The sequence below is a fragment of the Merops nubicus genome, unplaced genomic scaffold, assembly GCF_000691845.1.
Source record: "Merops nubicus isolate BGI_N331 unplaced genomic scaffold, ASM69184v1 scaffold18439, whole genome shotgun sequence".
In the NCBI taxonomy this organism is placed as follows: domain Eukaryota; kingdom Metazoa; phylum Chordata; class Aves; order Coraciiformes; family Meropidae; genus Merops; species Merops nubicus.
The window spans coordinates 58195-85495 of NW_008631867.1; the positions used below are offsets into that span (position 1 = coordinate 58195).

At 43.7% G+C, this 27301-nt stretch overlaps 1 protein-coding gene across 1 annotated transcript in view; it reads right to left on the bottom strand.

Annotated features, from left to right (window-relative positions):
• FRAS1 (Fraser extracellular matrix complex subunit 1) overlaps nucleotides 1-27301 on the bottom strand; it is a 96742-nt gene that overhangs the window by 57561 nt on the left and 11880 nt on the right. The window contains exons 9-19 of the mRNA XM_008947743.1: nucleotides 26909-26998; nucleotides 25255-25402; nucleotides 22892-23035; nucleotides 22514-22648; nucleotides 16067-16210; nucleotides 14339-14479; nucleotides 13776-13916; nucleotides 12513-12686; nucleotides 10683-10823; nucleotides 8620-8763; nucleotides 1945-2097 (exon numbers count right to left, since the gene is read on the bottom strand). Of these exons, the coding sequence (XP_008945991.1) occupies nucleotides 1945-2097; nucleotides 8620-8763; nucleotides 10683-10823; nucleotides 12513-12686; nucleotides 13776-13916; nucleotides 14339-14479; nucleotides 16067-16210; nucleotides 22514-22648; nucleotides 22892-23035; nucleotides 25255-25402; nucleotides 26909-26998 (1555 nt within the window). The remainder of the gene's footprint in view (nucleotides 1-1944; nucleotides 2098-8619; nucleotides 8764-10682; nucleotides 10824-12512; nucleotides 12687-13775; nucleotides 13917-14338; nucleotides 14480-16066; nucleotides 16211-22513; nucleotides 22649-22891; nucleotides 23036-25254; nucleotides 25403-26908; nucleotides 26999-27301) is intronic.

Consider the following 27301-nt stretch of genomic DNA (forward strand, 5'->3'; position numbering starts at 1 on the left):
GCTACCTACTGCAAAAAGCACTGCTGAGAGAGAACAGTCAACCTCTGTGCCCCCTTTCTCCTTTTCACTCATGGCTCTGCAGGCGTCCAGCAGATTTCTCTGCACCTAAGGTCTCCTGTATTTTGACATTTGATTTGCCTTTTCCACACTGCTGAACACATTTTCACAGGCTGACTGATCATTTCTTCAAGATTATGGCAAGGATGCCATCATTCTGTACACAAGGTTAGAACTGGGTACCCCGTATGCACTGTTACATCTGCTCATACCAAATTCCACCTCTTGCTTTACTACCCAGATGCTCAGTCTTAGAAGATCCTCCTGCAATCCTACATAGCCAGCAACACCACTCCCCACCTCGATGAAGGAAGTACATTGCTTGTTATTTCCTCATATTTTCCAAGAGAGATTTTTACGCCATCCCTCTTGTTTTCTTTCCCTGTTTCCTCTCCATCCCTTTGTCTCCTATTTCTTGTGCTCCTGAGTCTGATTAACGAGATTTAAATACCACAGTGGATGAGGCCAATGTGTCTTATTAATTTCTCCAAAGGGGGTATATATTCACAAAATTATCAGTCTGTTTTATTTCTTTATGGGCCTTTACCTAAAGATTGACACCATCATTACACCTGTCAGGGCAAATTAATCATGAGTGAAAGTGGGCAAAGGAATCTGAGAGAGGCGACCGCATTACGCTGTGCTGGAGATCTTCAATGCTAGCACAAAATGTAACGTGAGCTATGACACAGTCTGAATAATACAAAACTTCTTTTAAATGAAACCTTTAGACCAAAGGAAAGAGATGTTATCCCTAGGCTTAAATTTCCAGGAAGGCAAAGTATCTCTCTCAGGAATCTTTCCAATTAAATGATATGGAGAATATTTCGTACATCTCTTGATATTTCATTTGTCAAAAAAAGGTAAACTCACATGAAACATGAATGTCAGTTGTTAGACGGGATTAGGAAAAGCCACTTTCTGCAAAAGAAGCATCTACATCTTAATGCTGATTTCTTGTCTTGATTTCTTTCTTTTAAACTGCAATACTCTTTGCTCCATGCAAGATGCATTGGGCTTTACCATGTCTCTGCTGGCCATGTAACAAGAAAAGCAACCCACTTCCTTCTGAGAGTTCAAGAGATATAAAGCAGCTCAGACAACGATCAGAATATGAAAACACATCAACAGCAAAAACTGGAAGAGATGCAGGGCTAGGTGAAGGCACAGAAGGGTAGAGAATAAAATGTGCTTTTGGTGCAGCTTCACCCATGCAGCTGGAACACTGCATATACCCTGCCAGCCTAAAATGCTGAACAGGACTGGCTTTTTGCTTCAGATTACTGTAGCAAGACAAGTCTTGATGAGAGACCTCAGCCAGGGTGATGTTCCATCATGGGTTGCAAGCTTCCTGAGAAACTGCTGCCAGCTAGAGTGGTGCTTTCTGTAAGCAGAAGCTGCACGGCCCTTCAAAGCACGTATCCAAGGGAAGACTTTCAAGCATTAGCATCCCAGAATAGCTAACCACACAAATGGAGGACTTGGTGATGGGCCCATGAAAAGCCTCTGAAGTTATCCTTTCCTGTGTTTAAGAAGACAGCCTCTTCCTGGAAATGATGTCAGGGTAGCTACCCTACACAGACCAGAGTATACCATCATCCTGTTCTCTGTGCCACCACCACCTTTGAGAGATGGGGGTTTACCAGCAAGAAAAACTCACCTCCATCTCCTCCTCACAAGCACACTGCTGTCTGATACTCATTACAGGAGTTAATTGTATGGGAGCAAGGAGAGAGTGTTGCTAGTCTGCTCACAGAGACACTAACCAGGAAGGACAATTCTAGCTCCCAGTGCCAGCTGGACAAAGCTTCTCTGCTAAACACGAGCCATCTCATGGAACATCTCACAAGGACCCAGCTACCTGAGACATCTGCAGTGGCTACTCACTTTTGCAGGCTCCGTTCTCCGCGTAGTACCCCGCCGGGCAGTCAGGGAGGCAGCGATCCCCCAGGAGCAGGTGACGGGCGTTCTGGCACCTCAGGCAGATGCTGCCGGTGTCCCGCAGGTTGGCCACACACTGACGGCACAAAGGGTGGCAGTCTAAAGGGAGAAGGGGATACTGTGACCACAGGTGGACAAACCAGGACTGCTAAGGGGAAACACGTCCCTGAGAACTCAAGGAAGGCACTAAGGACGTAGCTTTCAAGCTGACTGGTGCACAAGGGCTGGGATCAGGTGCTGAACTCTGCACTTCCACGCATCTGCAGGAGAGATGACTAAAAATTACCACATTCCAGGACCATTCCTTTCCTCCTGCCCTCATCCTCGTCTTGTGCTCTTCCTGAGCATCACAGCATTTTCACTTTTCCTCAGCAGCCACTTTCCACATCTCTCTTGCCCCATTCAAGTTTCCTTTTTCCCATCCTTAAGTAACCTAAGGCTTTGTACAAAGCCAGTTCAAAATACTTTGCTTTCCCCAAACCCTTCTCTGATTTTAGATGCTTCTACCTACAGGTTTAACAAGCTCTGTCGGCAGCCGTAGACATTCACCTCCCTCTGCTCCCACTGCTGAAAAATGAAGAACACAACCTGTGCAGCTGTATGACCTTCTCCCATAGTTCTCACTGTTCAGGTTTTCCCACGCAAACGAGACATCCATACCCTGAAGAGGCCACTGCAGACCTCAAAGCCAAGCCAAGAGCAGCACTTAGAGTTGGATGAGAGTACCTCAAAACCTTTTCCTTTTCTCATTTTTCCCCAGCAGCACACAAGCTTGCGTCTCCTGACCTCTTCCTGAACTTAGGTGCCTCAAAAGGTTTTACAACAAGCCTTTTGTACGAACAACAGGGCAGTGTAAGGCAACCCGGAAGCCAAATTAATCCTCATTATGGTAATTCAGAAAATTATAAAGGAAATGACAACTGTCTTGAAAGAAATGTAATAATGAGGCTTGATTTGAGTACCTGGCCTCATGTCAGATTCCTGCGGAAGGTTCAACTTTCTGCCTCTTGTGACAGCATTACTACAGATTGTCAAGCAATCTAATTTTACAAGCTGAAGACAGGCTCACATTGGAGTCCAGGGGAATTCTGCACCCATACCTGCAAGAATGGAACAGTGACTGGAGTCCAACCCGAGGATGACTTCTCCTATACATTACACAGAGGTGACTCTTACCAAACACTGGTGGAAAAGCACAGATGCAGCTCAGAAACAGATGCAGTTCTGACTGTGTACAACTCAAGGACCTTAAAGCAGGTCCCTTCTTCACGGCCTGACTTTACAGGGTACATGATCTATCTAGTTTCTGCCCCACGCTCTCAACCAGAGGTGAAGTAAAGGTGTGCGAGACGAAACATTATGCTTAAGATAGTGAGCCCACAGGTTCTCAGTCCAGCACTGTCAGGACAGTGCTAAGAAAAGCAAAGCAGCACATGAGGTCGTGCTCCCAAAATCTGTGACAAACCTCAAAACCTCCTTAGAGGAGTTGCAGCTTAAAGGGGTTATCATACTGCAGCTTCTGACTGAGCAGGAGAAGAACTCAAGACCCAAGACTTAAATAATCCCATAAATCTTCATAGCCAAAGATGCCAAACCTGTGCCGACACCAGAGTGGGAAGACCTCCCATCTCTCTCATCTATCGCACCGAAGTCAGTAAGGATCAGAAGGAACTCATGGTAGAGAGCAAGGACTAACATATCATCCAGAAGGCCCTGAGCACTATATGTAATATGTATGCACAGGCCTGGAGATGGGATAAAGAGTTTTATGCGCTTATATTCCATAAAATTCACATAAATTCACTTAGTTTTTCATGCTTTCATGTTTACCTGGCAATATGTCTAACTCTCATTATTGTTAAAATAATAACCCCCAGTTTAATCTTTTGCTGGAGCCACTGGTCTCTGATAGAGAGCTTTAGCTAGATACAATAAGCAACCAAGCTCACTGTGTATGGTTAATAGTTTCCATAAAAACAGCACAAAAATGAGACAGAGAAAACTCAGGGCGTCCAAATAACCAGTATCTACTGTAAATAACTAGACTTGCCCAAACTAACATTTAAAAAGCTAAGTGTCGACAAAGCTAGGTGCTGCTGCAGTACAGTTCTCTCTTCACAGACTCTGTGTTTGCTCCTGTGTATTGAAAGAGTTCTTTTGCTCAGCTCTGTTTAAATATAAATCAGGCCCACCCCTCCCTTGTTCCTTTGCAAGCCTGGAGATCAAAGAGCACACACCACCAAGTGAAAAACCAGAACTGACGCTCATGGTGAATTTGAGGGACACTGGGGAAGCAGTGAGAAAGAAAAGGAAGAACCGAAGCACTGTCTTTTGGAAAAGATTATTTAAATCTTTCAGAGCAGGCTCCCTTTGAAGCGAGGACAAACAGGAGCGGGGTGTTTTCTTTATGCCTTTCAATAATACCAAGCAGAGTTTTGGTTTCCTGCTCCCTGTCAATCCTCACTCCAGATCAGCTAGTAGGTGAGTTACTGCCTGTGGAGTAGTAACTCCTACTGCTTGGAGGCTTCACATCCCATATTTGTTGCAGGTCAGCGCAGCACAGTTACTTAACTCCCTCAGGCTTCTTCCAGTATCCAAACTGGATTTTTCATGGCAGCGTATCACCACCTTGCTCACAGTCCCAACGCCTCCCTGCTCGTCTTTTTGAGACTACTGACTGGCTTCCCACTGTCCAAACAAATCTTCCTGCTGCTCTTTCTGCTGGCTCTGATTTCCTCCTTGTCAATTCACCTTTATGCAAACAAAAAAAAGAACTCCTACACCTCACTTATCATTGATCTTCCTATAAAGCAACTTTCATTGTAAGGTATCATATAATTACTTACAGAGATTTCCATTTCCAGGGTTACTTTACTTCCACACTGTCTTTAGCTTTCTCTTAGCAACCAAAACCGATTTCCTACACGGAAAGTATCTATTATTATATTGTTCCCTTGCCTGGCAAGACAAGGAAGGCTGTTTGAGGAGACAAAATCACCTCTAAAGTGCTTGTGAATGCTCCTAAAGGAAACCAAAGGCATTTCTGTCTCTTAAGTCCACAACTGCTAAGCAATCAACCACTTGTAGTGTTTAAATACACCTCACCTCTTAAGGGCTCTTAAGAAAAAATTTCCTGCTGCAAGTTTCTAAACTGTAAGGTGAGGTATGATGTTAACCACAGAGCACTACTTTAAATCAGTACTTAAAACATCGTGCAGTTTCTAAGCATGTCAGCAAGCAAATGTTCTCTAGCACCTAAAAGTAAATCCAGAAAGACAATCAGTATGGTTGCTTCAGAATGAATGCCTAGCACTGACCAGGATCTTTGGTTGGATTTGGTTGTTGGAAGGGGTTTTTAGCATCTGCTTTCAAAGACCCAAAAGGGAATTTGTCACACAAACAAGTGAGGTGAACGCCTGCTGAAGGTCAAACTGTGTTTTTCCAGGGATCTGCCTGTATCTTCTGAAAAAGGGTGGGAGCTTCTCTAGGCAGCATTAAGGTGGGAAATCCGGCTGGAGGGACAAAACTGAAGTAGGGAAATAGTCTTCCATTTTCTTCCTCTGGCAGCTCAGCTGTTAATTTTTGTAGGAGGTTGCACGCCAGTGACTAAGGAGAGCTAAGCCCCCATTTCCCTCTTACTCTGCTCAGTGAAACTCCAGCTCCTTGTGATGATATCAGTGTGTAGCTAAGAGTATGGCAACAGCTCATTAATTTTAGAAGAAGATGAGTGCATTTCTTGTTGTCAGTGTCCCTTCTGGAATTTCAAGAGCCAGGCAGAAAGTCTTGTTACAGGCATCCTCCTGAGTGAGCTCTTCTGGTTTATCTTTGAACATTTTTGCAACTGCACACAGCCTAAGAAATCATCCTTTTATGCCTCTGCTGAGCACCCAGGAAAGCTCGGTCTGTGAACTCCTTGCTTTGGCCACTGCACAGTTCCTCTGCATTTTTCCAATTGCCCTTCCACTGAGTCAGGAAAAGATCAAAGAGGAAGCCTCAAGATCAACAAGGAAGCCTCAAAACCAAAGAGGAAGCCTCAAGACCAAGGAGGAAGCCTCAAGACTGGCATGTGACTCACTCATATCAGAAAAGTAAGGGCAGGATTTTATGAGCAGGGCAACAGTTTTAGTGATGGTGCTATTTTTTAACTTGGGGACTGCAATGTTTCCTGCAACTGAAACTGTCTTGGGTAAGAGGGAGAGGGAGATCAAAGAGTGTTTTCAATCTGGGAAAACAAAAAACTACCATGGAAGCCCTGAGACTGGACAGGGGACTAATAAAACCACACTGTGCATGCACTTTAACTCTAAACAAAATTAATCACCTGAGAACTCTCAAAGAAGATTAGTGTAAGTTCAGTGTGCCCAAATCAGAGCTTAGAAATTCATTGATCTTTAGAAACTTGAGGCCATTTTGTCTTTCTTCTGCTAACATTTTGAATGCTTATTTGATAAACCCCTGAAAACAAGACCTTGTTCCCTATTAACAAGGCAAACGTTCCAATCCTCATTCAGGTAACATGTACAATAACAACACTAATTCACAGGCAATGTTTTCAAGTGACAGTTGGTTTTCTCCCTCTTGTATGAAAGATTTGCCCCTGCAGGTCCATAAAATATGACAGGTGGCTATAATGCAGAGCAGTCCCCGTAAGGCATACCACAGTTCTGCCTGGAGGGTCGGGAGCTGGAGACAAATGGGAAGATAACTGTCCAAAAATATTGCTTTGGGAAGCAAAGGAAAAAGCTTTGTTAGATTCTGATGCAAATCATATATTATGCAAGTGTCAGGGGGTTTAATGTTCTCTTTTATGGGACAGCTGCTCTTTAACTGGTAATTAATAACTTGCAAGGGCAAATTTAGCACTTCAGTCAGTGCTGAAGGAGAAGAATGACTGAGATTTAACAAGCTGGTTGTGGAGCTTTTTATCGCTAGCTGAACTGGCACCACATCCTTGGCTTAAACATCAGTCATAAATTTGCCACAAACATACAAACACACTTCAGATTGTAGATCTGAGACCAAAGCACTACTTTTTTTTTTTTTTAAAGGCAACAAATAACTACGTTCCTCTGCAAGGATTTTCAAAAATTCAGTTAGAAAAAAAAACATCAATGCATCTATGTGCAAGGCCACCTGAGCAGTAAGGGTTCTCATGTCATAAGGAGTATCCGTAGTGGCCCCTGGAAGGCAGGACTGACACAAGTGAGTCACACAGCAAGACTAAGGTCAGAGCTGGGAGGAGGAATGGTGTCTCCTTACGCTCTTACTATGTTGCACCTAGAAAGCCTTCTCTCCATTTTGGGGGCACAGGTCCAACCCTCAATATTGAACACTCGGTCACGGCAGGAAAAGCGAGCCAAGCCTTGAAAATACATTTCTACTTCTAGATGACAAGTCTCCAAACAGTGAGCTGTGTTCATGACCTATGGTGCTTCAAAATAAAGCTTGTTTGTTTGGAAGGAAAGGATGCATCACCAGACTGCAACTGCTTTGGAGCCCAGAAAGCCAGGCAAGGTCCTTTGCAGATGATTTGTCATTGTCAGTGTAGTGAGTCCAGAGGTCAAACTATTGCCTGAGTGTCTCCATTCCTTTCCAATTTCTGCTCCTCGTTATTGCCAGGCACTGTGATGTTTACCTAATCACCTGGGATTTGGGGAGCACAACTCCTTGCCAAACTGACGGGTAACAGCAGTCTAAAAGGGAAAATGAAAGGACAGAGAGCCCTCCTCAGAAAGAATCTTGCTTTGTGAGGAATAGTGCCAAGTTCTTCCAAGGAAATTTAAAGCTGGAAGACCACACTTCCACAGGCCTTTTGCATAGGAAGCATAATGCAAAGTAAAGAGAAAATAAGGTGAAAGAAATAAAGTGTATACCACTGTGATGTGACAGGACATTAGTAAGTATTTTACAGGGAAGAGACAGCTCTTTACACTGAAATGCTGAATTATTTCCATATTGTAATGACTCAACTGTATGAAAAGTCTTCATTCCCCAACCTGATTTCTTGTCTACCTATGGAGCTGTACAATACTTGTAGGATATTTTCCTACTCCTCAGCAGATACTTTGTTCCCCCCCTCTCTTTGTCTCTGCAGACAAAACAGTAACTGTTGTTTAAAATGAAGAAAAAAATACGGTTCATAAAATGAATCTGTGGAGAGCAAAGAAACGAGTCTTTCATAAAAAACCCCTAACACCACATATATGTAAATAAAAAGAAGTCTCTGTAGAGGGGAATAATCTATTTTCAAGTGAGAACAATAGCCTCTCAATGGATATATTTATTATGTCTAATGCATTTTCCCCTTCTCTTGGGATTCCTTATCTCATTTGGAACTGTTCAGCCTAGATAAAGCCTCACACACACACAGTTTGTTTTTTTTTGATAAAGCAAAAAATGGCTTGATAAAGCTCAGAAATTGCTGGAGCAGTTCCCAGGATATGTTCATACATGTGTGAGTGGTAGTTTTTTTTTTTTTGTACACAGATGAGTGCAGTCACTGGTTTCTGCTGGTAGGCTTAAGAGCAGGCACCAAGCACCCACAGTAGTGGCTCAAGGAGCTGGTGAATGCCCCAGAACGACCACTGCATGGCATGACCCATGCCATCTGCTCTTACTTACCCACGCAATAGCCCACCAAGTTAAGATATTGCTCTTCCTTGCAGCTAGTCCTGCACTTTCCACCAGCTCGAGTCGTGTGGGGGTGGCAGGTTAAGCACTCCAGATCAGAAGGGCCATGGCATGTCTTGCAGGATGGATGACAGGCTGAAGAAGAAAGTCAACACTTGTCATGCTCTTGGTGCTGTCCACTTTATGCTTCCCCACACACACACAAAGCCAGTCTCTAGAATAATCATTTATTCCTACAAAACACAGGCACAAAATGATCTGATAGCATCAGTGACTGAAGAGCTGTGGTTTGGAAGGTTCTTACATCCTCATTTTGAATAAACAAGATGAGAAATGAGTTGTCAATTTTAAAAAGCGATCTGTTCTCTGCATTAATCAAGGTATACATTTATACAAAATATAAAATATAGAGATTGGCTCTTATATTCCTCCCTCCAGCATGCGTGCATAAGAAATAGTGGGATGCACAGGGGAGATAAATTAAATACCTTGGGACTGTATGAACATCAGAGTGACATGAGTTTGATATTCATGAGTGAAAAATCCAGGAATGATTTCTGCACCAAGCCCTCCCAAAGTGAAACCTGTAAAACCTGAACGCCATGCCAGCTCATTCTGTCTGCTAAAACAGAACAGTCAACAAAAGCTCAACAAAAACAGAGAAAGTGGTTAAGGTTGCTCAAAAGTTTTTCACTCGAACTGCTTTTGCAACCTTCCACCTTTAAAGATTGATGCTGTATTTCCAGGCTTTCCATGCTACAGGTATCAGGGAGACAGAAACACTATGGCTAATGATCTGGAAAAAAAATCTTAACAGTTACTTTTAAAGCTCTTCTATGAATAAAAGCACACAACTTCAAAAATCTCCCACCACAGGACTCCCCCAGGCTACACAAAAGTGCTCGCTCTCTGCATGGAAGTTGGGCATTTTGCAGCTACCACAAGGGAAGGCTCCACTGTTTAGGACCTAGCATGTCATGTCCCACCACCTCCTTCAGTGTTCAAAAAGAGTCAGTTTTCTAGACCCACCTATATGAACTGAGCTTATTATTTACCTAGGCTTGAAACTGCACAAGGCAGCATTTGGCAGTTACCTCCACTCTAAGATGGCAGCACCCAACCTCAAAACTGACGAATCTTTACAACAGCCTGCCAAATAAACTATATTTATAGTTGTTCCTTAGGTGAATAAATTGAATAAATAGAGCAAGGGAGTTTAGAAGAGGTTTCTCTCTCTAAACCTGAGGCCTTCCAGGGAAGCGATCAGTAAATTTCTCCTACTGCCAGAAGAGATACATGGATACCTGACCCAATGAATCTATTATAAAACAATTTTCAGATGACCTTGAAGGGACTAATCAGGTTTTGAATGCCTGAGTTTCCTCACCTGTTTTACTCAGGACCTCACAATGAATGGCACACCCCAAAGGCCACCATTTTCTGCAAGTGGCAAGCAGGATTTAATCACTGCAGTCACTCAGAAGGTCAGTAGTCACAGTCATCTGCCTAGATGAGATCCAAGAAGCTGAAGGCCCCTTGCTGACCAGTGGGCAAGGCTGAGACACAAATAAGTAATGCTATCCCTAATACCAATCAGGCATACTCATAGGTGTGATGCTTTTTTTTTTTTCATCTGCAGAATTCCTTCCTTCTAAAACCAGCTCTATAGCCAGGATTAAGAATAAAGCTAATTCCTATGGACAACAGGCTTATCTAACCTAATAAAAGCAGACCATTTTTCAGTGTTGTCCAGTGTTTTGCCACAGCACACTGGCAGAGAACATCAACCAAGAAATGAAACATAAAATATCTGCAGGGAAACAGTCCAGAGGAGCAGAACTGATTATAATTTATGATTCAATGTGTATGCCTCTCTCCCATTAGGAGGAGATTCAGTTTCCTGAAATTGGACTATCCTATTCTCCCCTGAAAATACTTAAATTGCCTCATATAAATCTGACAGCATCTCTAATTACATTGAGAAGTCCATCACAAAACGTGCAGTCAATGAAAGTCAGCATTATAAGCTGCAGCTGTCTGCAGGATGCACTCACAGTAGCAGCGATCTTGGTGGCTGAACAGTCCCTCCGGGCACTCTGAGAGGCACCTGCCTTCAAGCAGGACATGGGAAGCCAGACAAGCTGTGCAGTCCTGGGAAGTGTTCCCCACACAGCCTGCACAGGAGGAGTGGCACTCTGCAGGCCAGAAGACAGAGAAAGCCAAATTATTTAGAGCTTATCTTGGTTTTTACTGCCCTAGAGTAGAGCCAGGTTGTTTTCACCCCAGTGATCAGAGGAAGGTATTTCCTTGACAGGATTTTTCCTGGCCGTTTGACTTTACAGTTAGTGAAGTGAATGCTCCTGACAAGGATGATTCAGCAAGAATAAAAACAGTGCAGTTAGAAAGTGAGACTTTACCTTTACTGGTACTGACCCTAAACCAAGCAATCTTAAACTACATAATCCATTTAAATAAATACATAGGCTCCTTAGTTAGAAACCTAGTATTTATTAGAGCAGTGACTTGAGGGCACAGGTTCTACTCTGTGAATCTGTGATGAACACACAGATTTCTTGCCCTCAAGGGAGACAAGGTAGACACAGTGCTGGAGAGAAGAATTGAAATGAAATCAAATTATTTATACAAGTACACTTAGCTGTCTGTCAGAAAGTCAAGGAGAGAAGTCAGGGATCCTCATGGCAAATGCAACGTCTCCAGGACTATCTTTGGCTCAAGTGACTCAAATTATATCAGAGAGAAATTTCTTACTGTTTCATCAGGGAAATCTCATGCATTAGAAAAATACAGAGATATTTCTGTGGTTTGAGGAGAAATTCACAAACACTCAGGTAAAACTTTCAAAAGCAGCATTTTAACCTACATAGGAATGTGTTTCTGGTCTGCACAGATAATGTAGGCATGGTACACATCTGTTACGGGTTTACCTTCTCCACAAGGTGCATCCACAAACTTTGCAGGAGCATTTTATGAGGGGAGCTCAAAGTCTGAAATCTTGAATCTTCACACCCTTCTGCAAGAACTCAGACTCCTATTCTAATGGCATGACTAACACGGCAGAGCTAATAGCATGAGGGGCTTGCCAGCATTCTTGCCCAGTGCTGTAATTCAGCACTGCTTGGGCCTGTTGGTACAGGTCTGTGCACTCATCTGAGGCAGATATATGGATTTCTTCTCTGGGGTTCCATACCATAACCTGGACTCAGCCAAGGAATGGACACTGCATGGATTGGAAGCTCTACACTAATGTCTTCGGGAACCAGTTGAAAGCAATGGCTATCCTGCAGTCTGTGTAGGTTACTGTCACAGACAGACTCATTCCATCCCCAAAAATGCCACTGTCTCTATGACCAGTCTTTCCACTCAGGAAATCACTGCCATTTCATGGTGTTTCAGGAGCAGTGATGGCACATGTGCTGCAGAAGAGTTATCAGAAGAGCTTCCTCAAAAGAAAAGACTGCTGTGGGATGTCTTGACCTTCTCCAAGGGCTAATAAAGAGACAGCTCAGTCTTCTCTGAAAAGGATTTAAGGATTGATCCTGCTTCAAAATAAGCCAGTGGTAAAACACATATTCTTAACTTCAATGAAAAGAAAGCTCAACTGTGCAGATTTGAACACAGGTATTTAAAAAAAAAAAAGTACCCAAGTTCTTTAGTCACAAATTATATTCAGAGTACATTCGAAAACTCCTAGTATATGCCAGTTTCAAAGTTACTGAGCTTAAACATTCATCACTGTCACAAGTCAAAGACAGCAGCTCAAAGCACATAAGAATCAAACATTGTACAAGATCACCCTGAGCACCTAAAACCCAGCACAGCCCTGAGCCGAAGGCTTTGAACAGCTCTTCCCACCCCCTACTCACGCTGGCAGACTCCTCTGCTATCCATGTAGAAGCTGGCTCGGCAGTGAGAGAGGCAAAGGCCACGCACAGCTCCTTCCACGGTCTGGAGAGGCTGCAGAACATCCTCCAGCCCCCTGCACCGCAGGCAGCCAGAGGCCCCCGGGCCCACGCAGGTGAGGCAGGATGGGTGGCAACCTGTGGACAGGTTGGGAGAGCAGTCAGAGCTGCAGCTCTGAGGATGGCTTTCTCAGAGAGAAGGACAAGGCCCGACAACCTGGGTGTCTGGTTGCAAACATGAGGGAGAAAGGGAAGACAACACTGGTTTGGGTCTTCTTGTTCATACCTCTTTCCAGTTTTGCATTGCTGTAGAATCACAGAATTGTTTTGGTTCGAAGAGACCTTTAAGATCAAGTCCAGCCATTAACCAAGTACTGCCAGGTTACCACTAAACCATGTCTCTCAGCACTACATCTACACAGCTTTCAAATCCCTCCAGGGACAGTGACTCCACCACTTCCCTTGGTTACCTTGTCCAGGTCTTCACAATGTCTTCTGTGAAGAAAGTTATCCTGATATCCAACCTAAACCTCCCCTGGCACAATTTGAGGACATTTCCTCTTGTCTTGTTGCTTGTTCCTTGAGAGAAGAGACCAAACTGAACCTAAATCACACATCCTGTCAGGGAGTTGTGAAGAATAAGAAGCTCTCCTCTGAGCCTCGTTTTCTTCAGGCTAAGCAAACCCAGATCCCTCAGCCACTCCTCATGTTGGGAAAAAATGCAGTACTGTGCCACAGGCAGTCTATTTTCCTTTAATTTCTGGAACTGCAATGGTCAACACAATCTCAATAGGAGAGACAGCAAGAAATGACAGTCTGAAGGGCTCATAGAAAGCATAAATTCATCTTTGGAATTCTCAGGTTTTCCATCACTTCAAAAATGACCTCAGTCTTAGCAAATCTACCAGGTGTGTGTATAATTTCATCCACCTCTTGACTCGTGTCATGACAAACTTGGTGGCAATGTTCATTTATTTTAACAGCATAGAGGAATATAAAGTTCCAAAGATGACTAAATCCTCAGGGTGTGAACACAGGAAGTATTTGTGAAAATTTGCTTTTTCTCAAAGTAGAAACCAATTGTCAGGCAAACACGGGTTTTACTCAGTGACTAGTTCAGCAAAGGATAAAGGACCAGCATCGCGGCTGGGTACTGCAAGCACAGCCCAATAAAAGCCAACGCTGGTTTCCAGCAGCTGAGGAGCTCACCCCCAGTACAGAGCTTACCCTTGCAGATGTTGTGATCCTGGTAAAAACCTTCTCCACAGCCCTGCAGGCACTGGCCCTGGTGCAACGCCAGTGGGAAGGAACAGGAGGTGCAGTGAATGGCCAGAGGTCCCTCACACGTGGAGCACGAATCATGACAAGCTGATAAGGAAACAGCACACAGAACTGAAGTATCCCAGTTTTTCTCCTCGGAAGTGGTGTTGCTGACTACAGCCTCCTCCAGCCAACAGGGAGAACTCCCGTGTGGCAGGATATTCAGCTACTTGAACTGATGAGAGCAGAAGTGCACATGTCATGTATTAGTAACTACTAACAGTAATATCACTGACGTGGTGTTTTGGATATGTATCTCAGCATGTCTTAATATGCATTGCAAGGCAAAGATGTTATTTAAAACAGTCTATCACAAGTGAACCAAAGAGAAAAAAAAAAATCACATTCCCTGTCCCCACTCACACTTCTGTGATCTTCACATTCTTTCCCCCCAGGTAAACATCTGGGGAAAAGATACCAATATGTGGAGGGTACCTTGAGAGCCTCAGAAACAGAAATATGCCTCTTACCTCTACATCTTCTGTTGCTACTTGGGAAATATCCATCTGGGCACTCTGAAATGCACTTCCCATCATGTAACAGCTTCTCTGGAGCACAGGTCAAACACCTAGGTTGGTCTGAATGGCATGTTTCACAGAACTGGTCACAAGCTGCCAGAGAAGACAGCTCATTAATGAAATGCCCTCAACAAGCAAAGAACAGCAGAGCCACCAACCTGACCCCATAGATAAAATAAAGTAAGCCAAACCATGGCTGTTCTTTTGTCAGAAAGGCACTTCTAAATACTCCTCTCCAGCACAAGTAACCTTTTGTGCTCCTCTGGAGTAAGCAGTGACATTCACAGAGGTAGATGTGTGAGTGCAGACAGGTATTCCCTGACCCGTATCCCATCTAGGACTCTGAGTAAGTCCAAATACCAGAAATGGGGCTACACCAGCACTCCCCCAACTCCTGACACCACCCCCTCCAGGTAATGTATGCTTTTCCTGTTCACTGACAGCCTGTGAGCAGGGAGCACCACTGAGCAATTTCATAGATGAAAACCAACTTTACAAATCTTTACACACCTCTGTACAACAAGCATCAGTTATCAGACTGCTCAGGAAGTAAAAGATGGGGGAAGAGTTGATACAAAAAAGCTGTCATTTCTTCCCCCTTTCTTCAAGTTAAAGTTTAGAAAATGCATCTAAAACCAAGCATGATAATGTTTCTTTCAAATTTCTGTGCTCTATATTCTCCCAGGTAGTTAGTTCTGAACTTAGCTGACCTGCTGTCTATGGAGCACTATGAACTCTGGCTTCCCTAAGTCAGTTCTGCTACTGCTGCTGTATATGGAGAAGGGCCAAGCATTTTACTTAACCAATTTTTCTTTCTTTTCACCAAGCAGAGAGCCTCCCTTTAAAACAGCTTACGGCTCTCCAGCTGGGTATCAAAACGCATGATTTTGGTAGAAGATGAAAAGCCTAAATTCTGGAGGCTGTGAGGAGAAGCTATGGTGTTTTGAGAAATCACCAGCAATGAAAATGAAAATTATGGCCAAGCTGCACCTAAGTTAAATTTCCTTTTGAGCTTAAATGATTTTCAGCTACAGATGTAAGATTTCAAGCCTGCACACCTTGAAACACAGGGGAGTAAAGACAGACAATCCATGAGTCACTTCTACTGACTCTGCTGGATAGTCCTTTAAAGCAACTGGAGGTGGCTGCCAGCAGAAACTCAGGCTTGACCTAAATTATTGTGGCAAATTTCAGAGTCTTTATTTATTTGAGATTTTTACTCCCTTTGTGATCTGTCTGACTTAGGTCTTTTAATTCCTTCCAGCCATCTCTTCTCAGCAAACCTTCCCAGCTCCCAGGTCTCATTTGCTGTGCAGGTATTAGTTACTGTGATGCTGAATTATGATCAAATTTACAGAAACCTGCTGGCAAAGGCCATTTTTCTTTCTGTAGAGAAATGGATTTATCAAACCCTCAGAAACAACTCAGTCAGGCTTTCAAGCTGCTCAGCAAAGGAAAAAAAACCTTAAACCTTTCGGCATCTGATTAGCTTAAATGAATTAATAATCTTACAAGCAAACAGCAGCTTTCCTCATCTGATATTTATGCACAAGGTGCATCTGGCTTCTTAAGACATGAATAAAACCACAGCTGCTGCACAGCTAAATGAAATATTAATTTCTTTTTTGCAGAGCATTTCTCAAACTTCTTGCAATTGGAGGAAGAAAACAGGTTATTTACCCCTGCAGATTCCATCCTTTGTGTAAAATCCCTGTCCACAGCTGGCCACGCAGAGCCCTGCTTTGAGCAGGCGTGATGTGTCTTTGCAGGATAGACAATTGTTCTCAGCAGCACCCCAGCATGAGGAACAGGACTTGTGACAAGCTGCAGGGAAGAAAGGTGCAGGACTAACAAACAATCAACTTCCAGTCTCTTTAAAATGAAGAGTTTGCAGTCATTTGCTTTTTTTTTTTTTTTAATTTCAGTTTTATTCCTTAAATTCACAGGCATTCACTCCACAGAAACAAAACAAAAACCCACTGCTTCTCTTCTGTTAGTATCTTTAATCCAAGCCATCTCAGGGGTACAATTTACAGCTTCACTTGGTACGTGGTGTATGACTTGCAGCGTACATCAGAGCAGCTCCTGTAGCTGTAGTCAGATCAGGAGAAGTGTTGGGAATGCTGTTAAGTCCTGTTCATCCTGGTGCTAGGGGCTGTACAAGCACAAAGGGAAATGGGAAAAGATCCCATCACAAGCCACTTAAAACACTAGACCTACAGTGGGGTCTGCATATCTTTTCCTCAACAGTGCCAGCAGAAGAGAAGGGACAGCCCCTCACAGAGTTGAGATACCAGCTACTTTTCTCTCTGGGCGAGTGTCCCACCTAAGTAAGAGCACATTTTCTCTCACCCACATAACTAGGAGCACATTTAGATAAAGAAGAGTGAGAGAAGCATACACCTCTCTGCCAAAATGAAGCCCTGAAGTGAGAGACAACCCATCCTCTCCCCAGAAACAGGAGAGAGGGAGTCTGCAATCCTGATAGCCCTAAGGAAGTTAACAGCAAACCAGCAATCACCACTGCTCCCATCTCGCTCCTGTTTTGCACGGTTTCTGTGCTGCTTCTGCATGCTTGAGGCCATAGCTCCTCTTGGGTTTGTTAATTAACGAGATGGAGCATCTACATTTGTGCTTATTATGAGTCACTTTTGCACAGGATAAGGCAAACACCCCACCTTAGTGGATCTCACTGCTCCCCACGGCAGGGAAGTGTTATCATCTCCATCTCACACACAGGGAACTGAAACAGAGATGTGACATGACATGCATCATCCTGTCCCTGAAAGGATCTTCCCCCAAGTGCTGTCACCACTATCAAGCTCATCTAACTGTGGTTGAATCACAACCCAGCGAATACCAAACATCCCATCCTGAGGTGAAGATTGCACACACTTTTCTGCTCCAGTAGATAATTTCCCTTGCCGATAAAAAAGCTGCGTCTCATTCCAGCTTGGATAATTCTCAGGGCACATCTACATTCGAAAGTTAGCTGCAGCGTATGAGTTCATGCTGTAAATTCCTAAGTACCAAAATGTCCTCACTTCACCTTCCAGCGGTGTGTTTTGCTCCTCTCTGATCTCACTCTAACTTTCAACATCTTTTTGAAAGAGTGGGCACTAGAACTCTTGGATCCTCTAGTTAGAGACTCCCCACTGCACAGCTTGACCCCCTCACTGTTACTCTGCCTCAGGCTGTTGGTGCATCTGAACATAGCCCGTTATTTGCAAAGTTCTCAAGTCCTCTCTGGAGACTCTTTTCTCTCCTGGCAGCCTGGCCTCCAGACTCTGTTTTTAAACAGGCAGCCTTACATCCAGCTGTATTAAAAATGCACTTTCAGTGAAAGCTAGGTCAGTTGGGTCAATGTGCTTTGGCTCCCACCACACACCTTTGGCTGCCTGTGTTAGACCAAGTGCTCCCAAGCACATCCTCACCTCAGTTTCTTCTCTCAAGCAGCTGCTTCAAGCTGTCCCTCTGTGACATTCAAAGCAATGTCTGCACCTCCTATCAGTGCCACATGTTTTGCAATCCTTGCCCACAGCTACTTGCTGAACAACCCTCTCTCCCAGCTCGTGTTCCATTCTGGCTCTGGCTCTCCCAAGCCATTCTAGGGACACATGGCCGAAGGGCTAACAGAGCAGCAGACAGGCCAGCCCAGCCCACTCCCACATTCGCTGCTGCTGCTGGAAGATATTCGGTACAAAAGTTGCTCTAAACACAGGCACCAAGAAAGGGAGGGAGGTGAGAAAGGAAAGTGCTACAAAATGGTAAAACCTGTAAAATGTCTATAACCAAGACACACAATGACACAGACCAGCACAGTCTGCAGGCTGGAGGAGTTTAAGATCTTAATTCACTCTCTCCAGTTCCCAGTTGTCTTTCACCAGCCCTTGAACAAAGATCCTGCAAATCCACTCCTGGGTATCAGAGCAGCTTTCAAGTCTCCTAGTGAGACAGCTATTGTCTTAAAATTGCACGTCTTCCTAGATGGGGGGATGATTTCTGTGCTATCTCAGCTATGGAAAGGCTACAGTCAAAGAAGGAAAGATAAAGTAGAACCTACCAGAGGTCATCAGACCTTCTGAGAAGAGTCAGAGACTTAGGCAAACTGATGAAACAGATCCTCTGGACTCTGAGCTGCTAGACAGAGACCCAGGCCCAAACAACTTCTAGACAGAAAGGGACCAAAAGGGAAGAGGTCTAAGTAGCAGAGTGTAGAAGAAAGGAAGGAAAGGAGAAAGAATGCAACCTGATTTTTAGTCACACTTGGCATTCGAATGTGGGGCAAATCATTCAAAGTACAGAATCAGTAACAATTTCCCCAGGCAGGCCAACAAAAAATAAAATGCTTGCAGTAAAGGACTTGGCTCTGATGAGCTGATCCCTGCAAGCCCTGCCTGGGAACAGGCTCCGGGACCTCCTGCCACAGCCCTTTCTGTATGCGAGGTGGCAAACGCCTCAGGAGTTATCAGCTGCCTGTCTCCAGATGCCAGCCACACACAGCCTGATTCATGCTCCTGCAGAAAACAATCCTTCACTTCTCGTGCCTGCAGCGACAGGCACCAGGAAATTTATTTCCACACGTCTCCAGGACTATTTTTTTGTCCCAAGTCCAGCAGCTGCTAAATCCCAGCCGATGTCTGCGTTCTGTCTGCCATCAGATGGTACAACTGCAGCTGGAGATGTAGGACCTGAGTTCATGCAGCCAGGACAGCAGCCTCAGCCCATTCCTGTCCTGGGTTTATCCACACTCACGCACACCCTGCCCATGGAAGCTTTGGCTCTTTCAGCACTGGATGGCTGCCAGGCTCAACAGCTGCTCCTGGCCCAACCAGTCAGTCACCAACTCCACAGGGGAAGCTGGTGAAGCAGGGGAAAAATGGACGCACTCAATGAGCCAACTGTCAGCTAAAACATCTTTGCCTACAGCAACTAAGTGGCTGTGTGAAAACAAATCAAGAGAAGTGACTGCATTGCCAGGAAACTGTTTTCACCCTTCCTGGCTATTTTCAGTTCAGATCTGTAGGGGCTGTTTTGCATTGTCTCCTCCCTTTGGGGGGGGATATTGCACAAATATGAAGACCCTGCAGATTAACGAGGCACTGCGTCTGAGGGAAAGATGGTCAAAAGAATACAGTTGGCTTTCCAGTTGCAACAGGGTGTGCAATTGCTTTGCCTGAGCTGGCTTATTCGTTAAGCTGCAGTAAGATGTTCCAGAAAATCAGTGTTAAAACAGATGAAACTTCCAGGGTCTCACTTCTTGGTTAAAGCAAGAGCACTCCGGTGGCTCCTCAGCCAACGTGTCATCTTCTCTGCTCTGTTACGCAGGAGTTGCGGGGGTGTAATGCAGGAGTCACACACAAGTGACACAAGCCCAGGCTTTTAGAGGAGGAGAGGTCCTCCAAAGTGATGTTTTTGTTCTTTCGTGACTGACCAGCTGTCAGAGAATCATTGAAAGATCCACTCACCAAACTGTCTCTTCTCTGCATCAGTGCAAGTATAACTTTCTCAGGTTTGATGACAGCAGGAGGGCCAAGCAAGAACACAGTGAGAAGTCACTGCCTGGCTTTGGGAAAGCACAGATGAGGGCCAACTGCCCTGGGCTGTGTGGTACCATTAACCCCTCCTCAGGGTGAGCTGGGCAAGCTCAGCCTAGTCATGTTCGGTCATTTATCCTCAGGGTAAGCCTCCATAGGCAGAGGAAAACAACAGGTTATGAAGAAAAATCCAAGTGCTTTGCTGCAGCGTGAGCGGGGTCTGTTAGTGTCAAGTTACACATCTCAACATTCACGTTTTGGGAGATCAAAGCAGAAACACTCAAGTTCTGCCCAGGCATTTGAATAATCTTGAAAATATAAATAATTAAGTTAGAAAAATGCAGTGAGAGCGCTGAACCCTGCAAGTCCTTCAAGCCCTTCTGTTCTACCAGGCAGGCATCTTTTATTTTTGCTTCCCTTTGCTTTTAGTGAGAGGTTTCTTAACTGTTTCCACAGCCTATTTCTGACAAGGATGGCTCATCTACCACTCTGCTCTGAGAGTGATACAAACTGATCCATGAAACATAAATACACTGCTACATAACTGAATCTATCACCTTTTACTCTCAACTTTACTTTCTTGTTAATGGTTTTATACTCTGCAGAAGCGGGTGGAGGGATGGGCGCAGGAAACAACCCCAGAGTAAGATTAAAATAGAGATCAAACAATTATATTCTGAAATTCAAAGTAGATTCAATTAGACCAGATGTTGTAAAATGTGAACAAAAGAAAAGACTAATTCCTTGTGTTTTGTTACAATGCAGACAAGAGTGTTTCAACAACAGGATGGAGTAAGAAACCTGGTCTTAAAGGTCTTTTTCATCTCCAGAGTGAATTCCTCAGGAGGGACTTTACTGGAACTACAGGAATTAACACAGCCTAGTTCATCCTTTTTATGAGTTTGGAACACGCTTATTGCAGATGTTAAAACCATTATGAGAAAAATACTTCTGAACAGTCTAAGGCTTGTCTGGACAATCAGATTAGAGATTTGTAAAAATAAAGAGAATACAAAGAAAGAGTGAATGGCAATGAATTATGGACCGTATCTGAAATTTAAGACTTACTCCACTGGTTTGACTTTATGCAGAAAACGCAGCCAGGCAGAACTAAAGCAAATTGGTTCAATTCCCTTGAGGAAATAGGAACAAATTTTCCCAGCAACTTTTAGCTACAAGCATGCGTGACTGCAAATTTGGATGGAATGTACAATCAGTAATCTACAAACCAGTAATAAAATGAAACATTAGCCTGGCCCTACAGCTTTAGCAGCACACGGGCACCGCCAATTAAAACACTAGGAGCAGGTGGAAAGGAAACAGCAAACTAAAACCAAATGAAGTAAACTATTAATTGGTACTTAAGTCTATAAATTCTTTTGGACTGGGTCTCTCTTTTCTGTTTATACATATACAATGGGGCCCTAGTCTATAGTCACTGCTGGAGGATAGAGGTTTTTCCTGACTTTCAAAATCTGAAAAAAATGGCCAGCTCTTCAAGACAAACCACTTCAGAAAAGGAAGCTGGACTTAAAATCCAAAGTGCTTTCCCCTGAAATCCTCCAAAAAGCCCCAAGCCTATACTTAATTTTAAACAGGAGGGCTAGTTCCTAAGAAATTTAAATTATGGCTCAAGAAATTGTGTGCTCCACCCCCGTGCTCAAACAGAGCTGCAGAAATAATTAGAAGCCTTCCAAAAAGGCCAACATCAAGGGGAGAAAAGTGTTAGTTTAAGAGAAAACAAACTGTCACAGTGTAAAAGCAGCTGCCTCACAGTTTGGGGAAAGCACAAATATTTTAGAGAAGCAAGGGAAGCTCATAAAAGCACTATCAAACTTTCATCAAAGAGAAAAGTATAACTTCACCTTCTTATTTGCAGTCTTTCCAAGGATTTAGACACATCTCAACATTTTATAGGATTACTATTTTTTATTTTTTAAATATGCTTCCTGAGAATAGTTAACCCAAGCAACTTTCAAGAAAAGTGCACCGTAGGAAACAAAGGAATGGTAAAACAAAGCAAAAAAAAAAAAAAAAAAAATCCAGAAACCATTTTCTGTGTGCTTTTCTGAGTCCTATCAATCCCTCATCCCTCCAAGCAATTTTCTACACACCTCAAAGTTCAGTCTCCTGAAAGGTCTGGCATTAGCAGCTGCAGCTAGTCTCCACTAAACTCAGAAAACCCCTGCAGAACAGATTACGAGGCATGGCTCAAGGTGTAATATCCTCAGTACAATTAGTGCCTACATCCTGCTCTGTACCCTTAACGCCACAAAAAACGCAGCCACGTTTCCAAAAGAGAAGTCAGAAATGAAAGAGTACTGGGGTGAAAAAAATACAGTGTTCAAAAGCTCAGAGTTTTATTCCAATGGAACTGATTCACCAAGGAATTTTCATGAATATTTCCCCAAGCAGCAATCAATTTTACACTGTATGATTTAGTTCCTCTGCTCACTCCTTCCTTTACTCTAGGGTGAATATTAACACCTATGTCAACAGCAGATCCCTCAACAGAGAGTGTATCTGATAGCTGGGGTACAGCTTTTGTCTGCTGGTTTCCTATCATAAAGTCTTTTTTTATTTGAGTTACCTGTGCAGAGGAGTTGATCCTGAAAGTATCCCTGACCACATGAAGTCACACACTGCCCGTTCTTCATCAGCAGGGATGTCCGGCACGAGGAGCACTCAAATCCATTGGTACAGGCTGAGCATGTTTCATTGCAGGCTTCCAAAAGAAAGAAGAGAGAAGAAAGATCATAGAATCATATGATTCCATTTCCTCATGTATTAATCCCAAATGTCTTGCTGCAGCAAGACTCTACTGCTCTGAAAAAAGGAGACAATTTGCCTTGTTTTGACAAAAGAGTTTGAGAATTTGCATTTTCAGGGGCTTCCTCTTGAAACCTTGGTAGAAGAAGCCACACAGAAGGCAGTGACATGACAGGGTACAACTCCTTGCAGAAATTACCTAAGCAAGTCCCCCCATCCTGGTAGAAGCCCAGTTCACAGGTCTCCACACAGTGCCCATTCTGTAGCCACCTCCTCGTGTCTCGGCAGGCGGTACAGTGGTCGAAAGACTGAGAGCAGGTCAGACAGTCTGGGTGGCACTCAGCTGGCACAAAGAAAAGATAAAAAAGGTAAAAACCATAAGTGTTTTCAAGCAGGAAGGCCCAGAACCATGTATGCTCCAAAATCGAAGTGAAATTCATTACTTAGTTCAGCCAGTAGTTCAAGGTGTGTTAAGTTTGGAGTGGTTTTGGTTGGTTGGTTGGGGTTTTTTTCTTTGTGTGTTTTTTTTTTTTTGTTTTTTTTTTTTTTTCCCCCAAAGATTGCATGAAAAGGGCTAAATATTATATTGCTGTATTGTAGTATGTAAGAAGTTATTACGCAGCTTCAGATTTTCTACACTATTCATGAGAAGGATATTTCATTGTCTACATGGTTTCTCAGCAGTAAAGATTGTAAATCATCAGGAATTAATGGCCCAAAACAACCTGAATTTGAGTTTCCTTGTCTCAAATGGCATGGCTGCTCTCTCTGCAGAGACCAAGGAAAGGGCTCCTTTCAGCTTTGATACTGAGCTGCTTTTGCTTGCTGGAAGAAAAGCTGCCTGGTCCTTCCTGACAAGTCAGCAAAAATGATCCAAATGCTGAAAATTCTCCTTCATTTACACTAAAAAACTTGCAAGTTTCCACAGAGACGTACCTAAGGAAAGAATCAGGAATCAAGAGTTATAGAAGACATAGATTTGAAGATAAAAACGAATCCACAGTGATAAACAGGGGGAATAAACAGTAGGCTCTGTCTTCTCCATTTCTTTCCAATAACTTTCCAAAGCTATAAGCAGCCCCATCTTTCCACTCTGACAATGAACTGACTGCTTGGAGAGCTACAGATTGGACAATTTTTCTGTAGGTACAAAAAAAGTCCCTCTGCTCCGAGCCAACTTTCTCAGTGAGAGGGTATTTGCTGGTTTTACCATAAATGCAGCTGTGCTTGGGGCTATACACTTTACAGTGGTGGAGGATGAATGGATTCTCTCTGCCTGCTTCCCCCAGCACATCTGGGAGAAGCAGCAGAAAACTTTTCCTGGCTTTAACAAAGCAGATGTGGCAGGGACTGATGCTCTGGGCTCAGAGATTGAACTGCTGCAGGCTGAGTTTTGCATTTGTTTCTCATCCCCTCCAAAGCAAAACAAGAAAAGAAAAGACAGAGGGAAAACAGGAGGTTTCTGTAAAAGAAATCTCCGTTTACCTTTTAGGACACAAAAATGCAAGTTTGGCTCTGTAATGTCCAATACTATGACTCCAAAGACTATTTTCCAAACTGTTACTAGCAGGGAAGCAAAAAAAAGAGGCCAGATTTTCAAGGGTAAGCAGCACACCGTGGTGCTTCTAGATAAGAAGAAAAACAGAGAGGTGCTGAGAGCACTTTACAATCTGTCACCTCCTTAGGAGCCTGGGCAGATGCTGTTCCCTTTTGAAAACCCAGGACAATTTTATCTGAACCGCCCAAACCCCATTTTTCTCAGTTTTGAATTTGTAGTGCTTTGCATTTTTATTAGCGTGCAACAAACAACAAGCTTTAAAACATCACTACAGCCAGTGTGCCAAGGCACTCCCGCAAATGACAGCATAATTAAACTGTGAAGCTATTTACTGAAAGCTACTTTTTACTGAGATAAAACATTAACCGGAGCACCCTGGTAAAACCAAAGTTACATGAATGCAACAAGAAGAGCTACCAACATGAAAAATTATCCAGACACACCTAAAGCCTACCAACTATGAAATGTAAATCAAGGAGCACGACAATATCCTGGAGAAAAATGAATTTATATGCAAAATAAACATATAAGCTAAGGCTATCCTAATCTTTCCAAACAATTATTAACTGGCAGCCACTAAGCCTCAGGTGAGCTTGTGGCATAACAGTGTAAACAGGTTCTTCCCTCTTTCCACTCTCAAGAAATAAGCAGGAGCTCATAAACCATGGTAGGATTCAGGAAGGAGACATCCCCAGCCTTATAAAACTCACGTGGAAGAAAAAAGACAAAACATTTTCAAAACACCAACTTTTGCCAAAAGAAAGCTACCATTTAAACCAGGGGAAGTCAGTGGAAGCCTGAAGCCCAAGAACTTTGATTAAATTAGATGGAAATCAGCTACTTAGCAACTGAAAACAGAAGAGAAGTTAAAAATCAGTGCAGGTCCCTTGCCGGTGTGGGGAAGTGAGGGGCACAGAACCACCCCCGCGCCGTGGGGGTACGTGATACACACGCTCCCACCCAACTCCAGTGCTGGGGTGGAAGGACGGACCCTGGGCGTGTACCTGGCTGGCAGCGTGGGCAGCAGTCCCCCTGGGGCTCCAGAGCCAGGCTGCCCGGCGGGCAGGGCGGGCAGGAGCGCTGGAAGCAGGTCACCTCCGCCTCCCGGCAGGCACATTCTCTGCACGGCCCTTCTTCCCACGTCTCTCCGTTCTGCACAAGAAACACCTGCTCTGGGTAAATCGCAGTAACTTCAGGATTTCTGGGGCTGCTTCAGTACTGAGGTCCGCCAACATCAGACCGTGTCCCTCTGCATCATTCACCTTCTTGCCCTCTATGCTTTCCAGTAGGCAAAAAGCCTACTGAGGAGTCCTTGGCCCATGAACATCTCAACCTCTCTGCATTCCCTCTCAGGGCTCTTTCCACAGCAGGGTGTTTTTCAGTCAGCAGTAAGTCCTTGCTACTTTTTCATCTCCCTTCATTTTCTCTGACTCAAAGCATTTTCTGCAGTCTCCAAATTTTGCTGCATCCTTTGTTGACTTCTTTTTCACAGCCTGGTAACGGCTTGAATCTGCTCTGTGTCTGAACAGGTAGACCCCTGTAATCTGTCCTCTGGCTAAATCTATGTCTTTGCATAATGATCTTTTTGTCACACTTCAAATCCCTTTCTAACCTCCACAGCTTTTTATTTCCTCTCCTCCTCTCTTCTATTGACTGTTTTTCCATCACCGAGGATGGGCTGGAACACCAGAGAGATGAAGAGGTTATCACCAGCTTTCTTCAAAACTATTCATTGCACTCGACACCCAAAAAATTTTACTAGTTGGTGAAGGGAAGAGACCTTGCACCCACTGTTCCCTGCCACAATCTGCATCCCTGGGTCTCCTCAGAAGGCCACCGAAGCTGAGGCTCTTCTGGCACCACGTGAGCAAGTCAAAAGGCAGAAAAAAAGACAGCAAAACATTTTAAATGCCCATGAAGCTTTTGTGCCAGTTCCTCTCTTAAAAGGGATAAAGCATAAACTGGAATAAATTTGACATCTTAATATGTTTTACCTCACTTGGATCAGAGAAAGAGATCAGAGGAAGGAAAGGGAGGTATTAGAGTTAAAATAACCCAAAACAGCTTTAAACTTCCCATTTCTCACATCTGCTGGCAAACAGCAGTGATTAGCTCCAGTTCCCCACCTGTCAGAGCAACAAAAAGTCTGTTACTGGTCTATTTAAACCAAGATACTTAATGTTTTCTTTCAATTTAACTTCAGAAGGAAAGGTCCTTGAAACGCTTCAAAAATAACAGGCTCACTCTTATTGCAGCAAAAATGATAATCGGTGGGAAATACAGGCCCCAGCTCTGTGGCCTCTACTTTATAGGACTAAAGTCAAGTGTTTTTAACTCCGTGAGATGTACAGGAAACCCATATATATATATTAAATATTAAAGGGAAATGATTGATTACAGCACAGAAAGGAAAGCAAGGCAAACTTCAACTGTGCAGCAGATGTACACATTCTGAACACGTGCGTTCTGTACACTGTGAAAGTGATCTACAGACACTATTAATGGATTACTTTTTTTGCTATGCTTGCAAATAATATCCTGCTCAGAACTGGAGAGAGAGAGAGAGAGAGAGAGAGAGAGAGAGAGAGAGACTCAATTCCGCCAAACCTTTACAAGCAGAACTCACTACTACATGCCTCAAAGTACCAGGATACTCACAGCTTTGGTATGCTCTTTGTAAACACAGTAACTATTCCTTGAAACACATTCAGGACAGCACTTCCAATCTAAGTGAATTAATTCTTCACCCTGTGAAGAGAAAGGTTGCAGCAATTCAAATGGAATCAACACCATCAAAAGTACTGTGGAATGCAGAGGCAGAACAGCTCTTGCCCTGGAATGCAATCTTCAATATCTAATTTCACCTTATCTTCTCTCTATCCTGCTTCATCTCTGTAGGTAGTTTGAAAAATGTGCTTAGTGAATCCTGGAGTTGCAGAACAAGCCCCAGGAAAGGCCAGAGAATTCAGTGATAAGGCCATTACTTCATCCCTAGATCCCACAGTGAAAGGCCCCCCCAGTATAATCCACTGCAAGCACAGAGAACAGGCA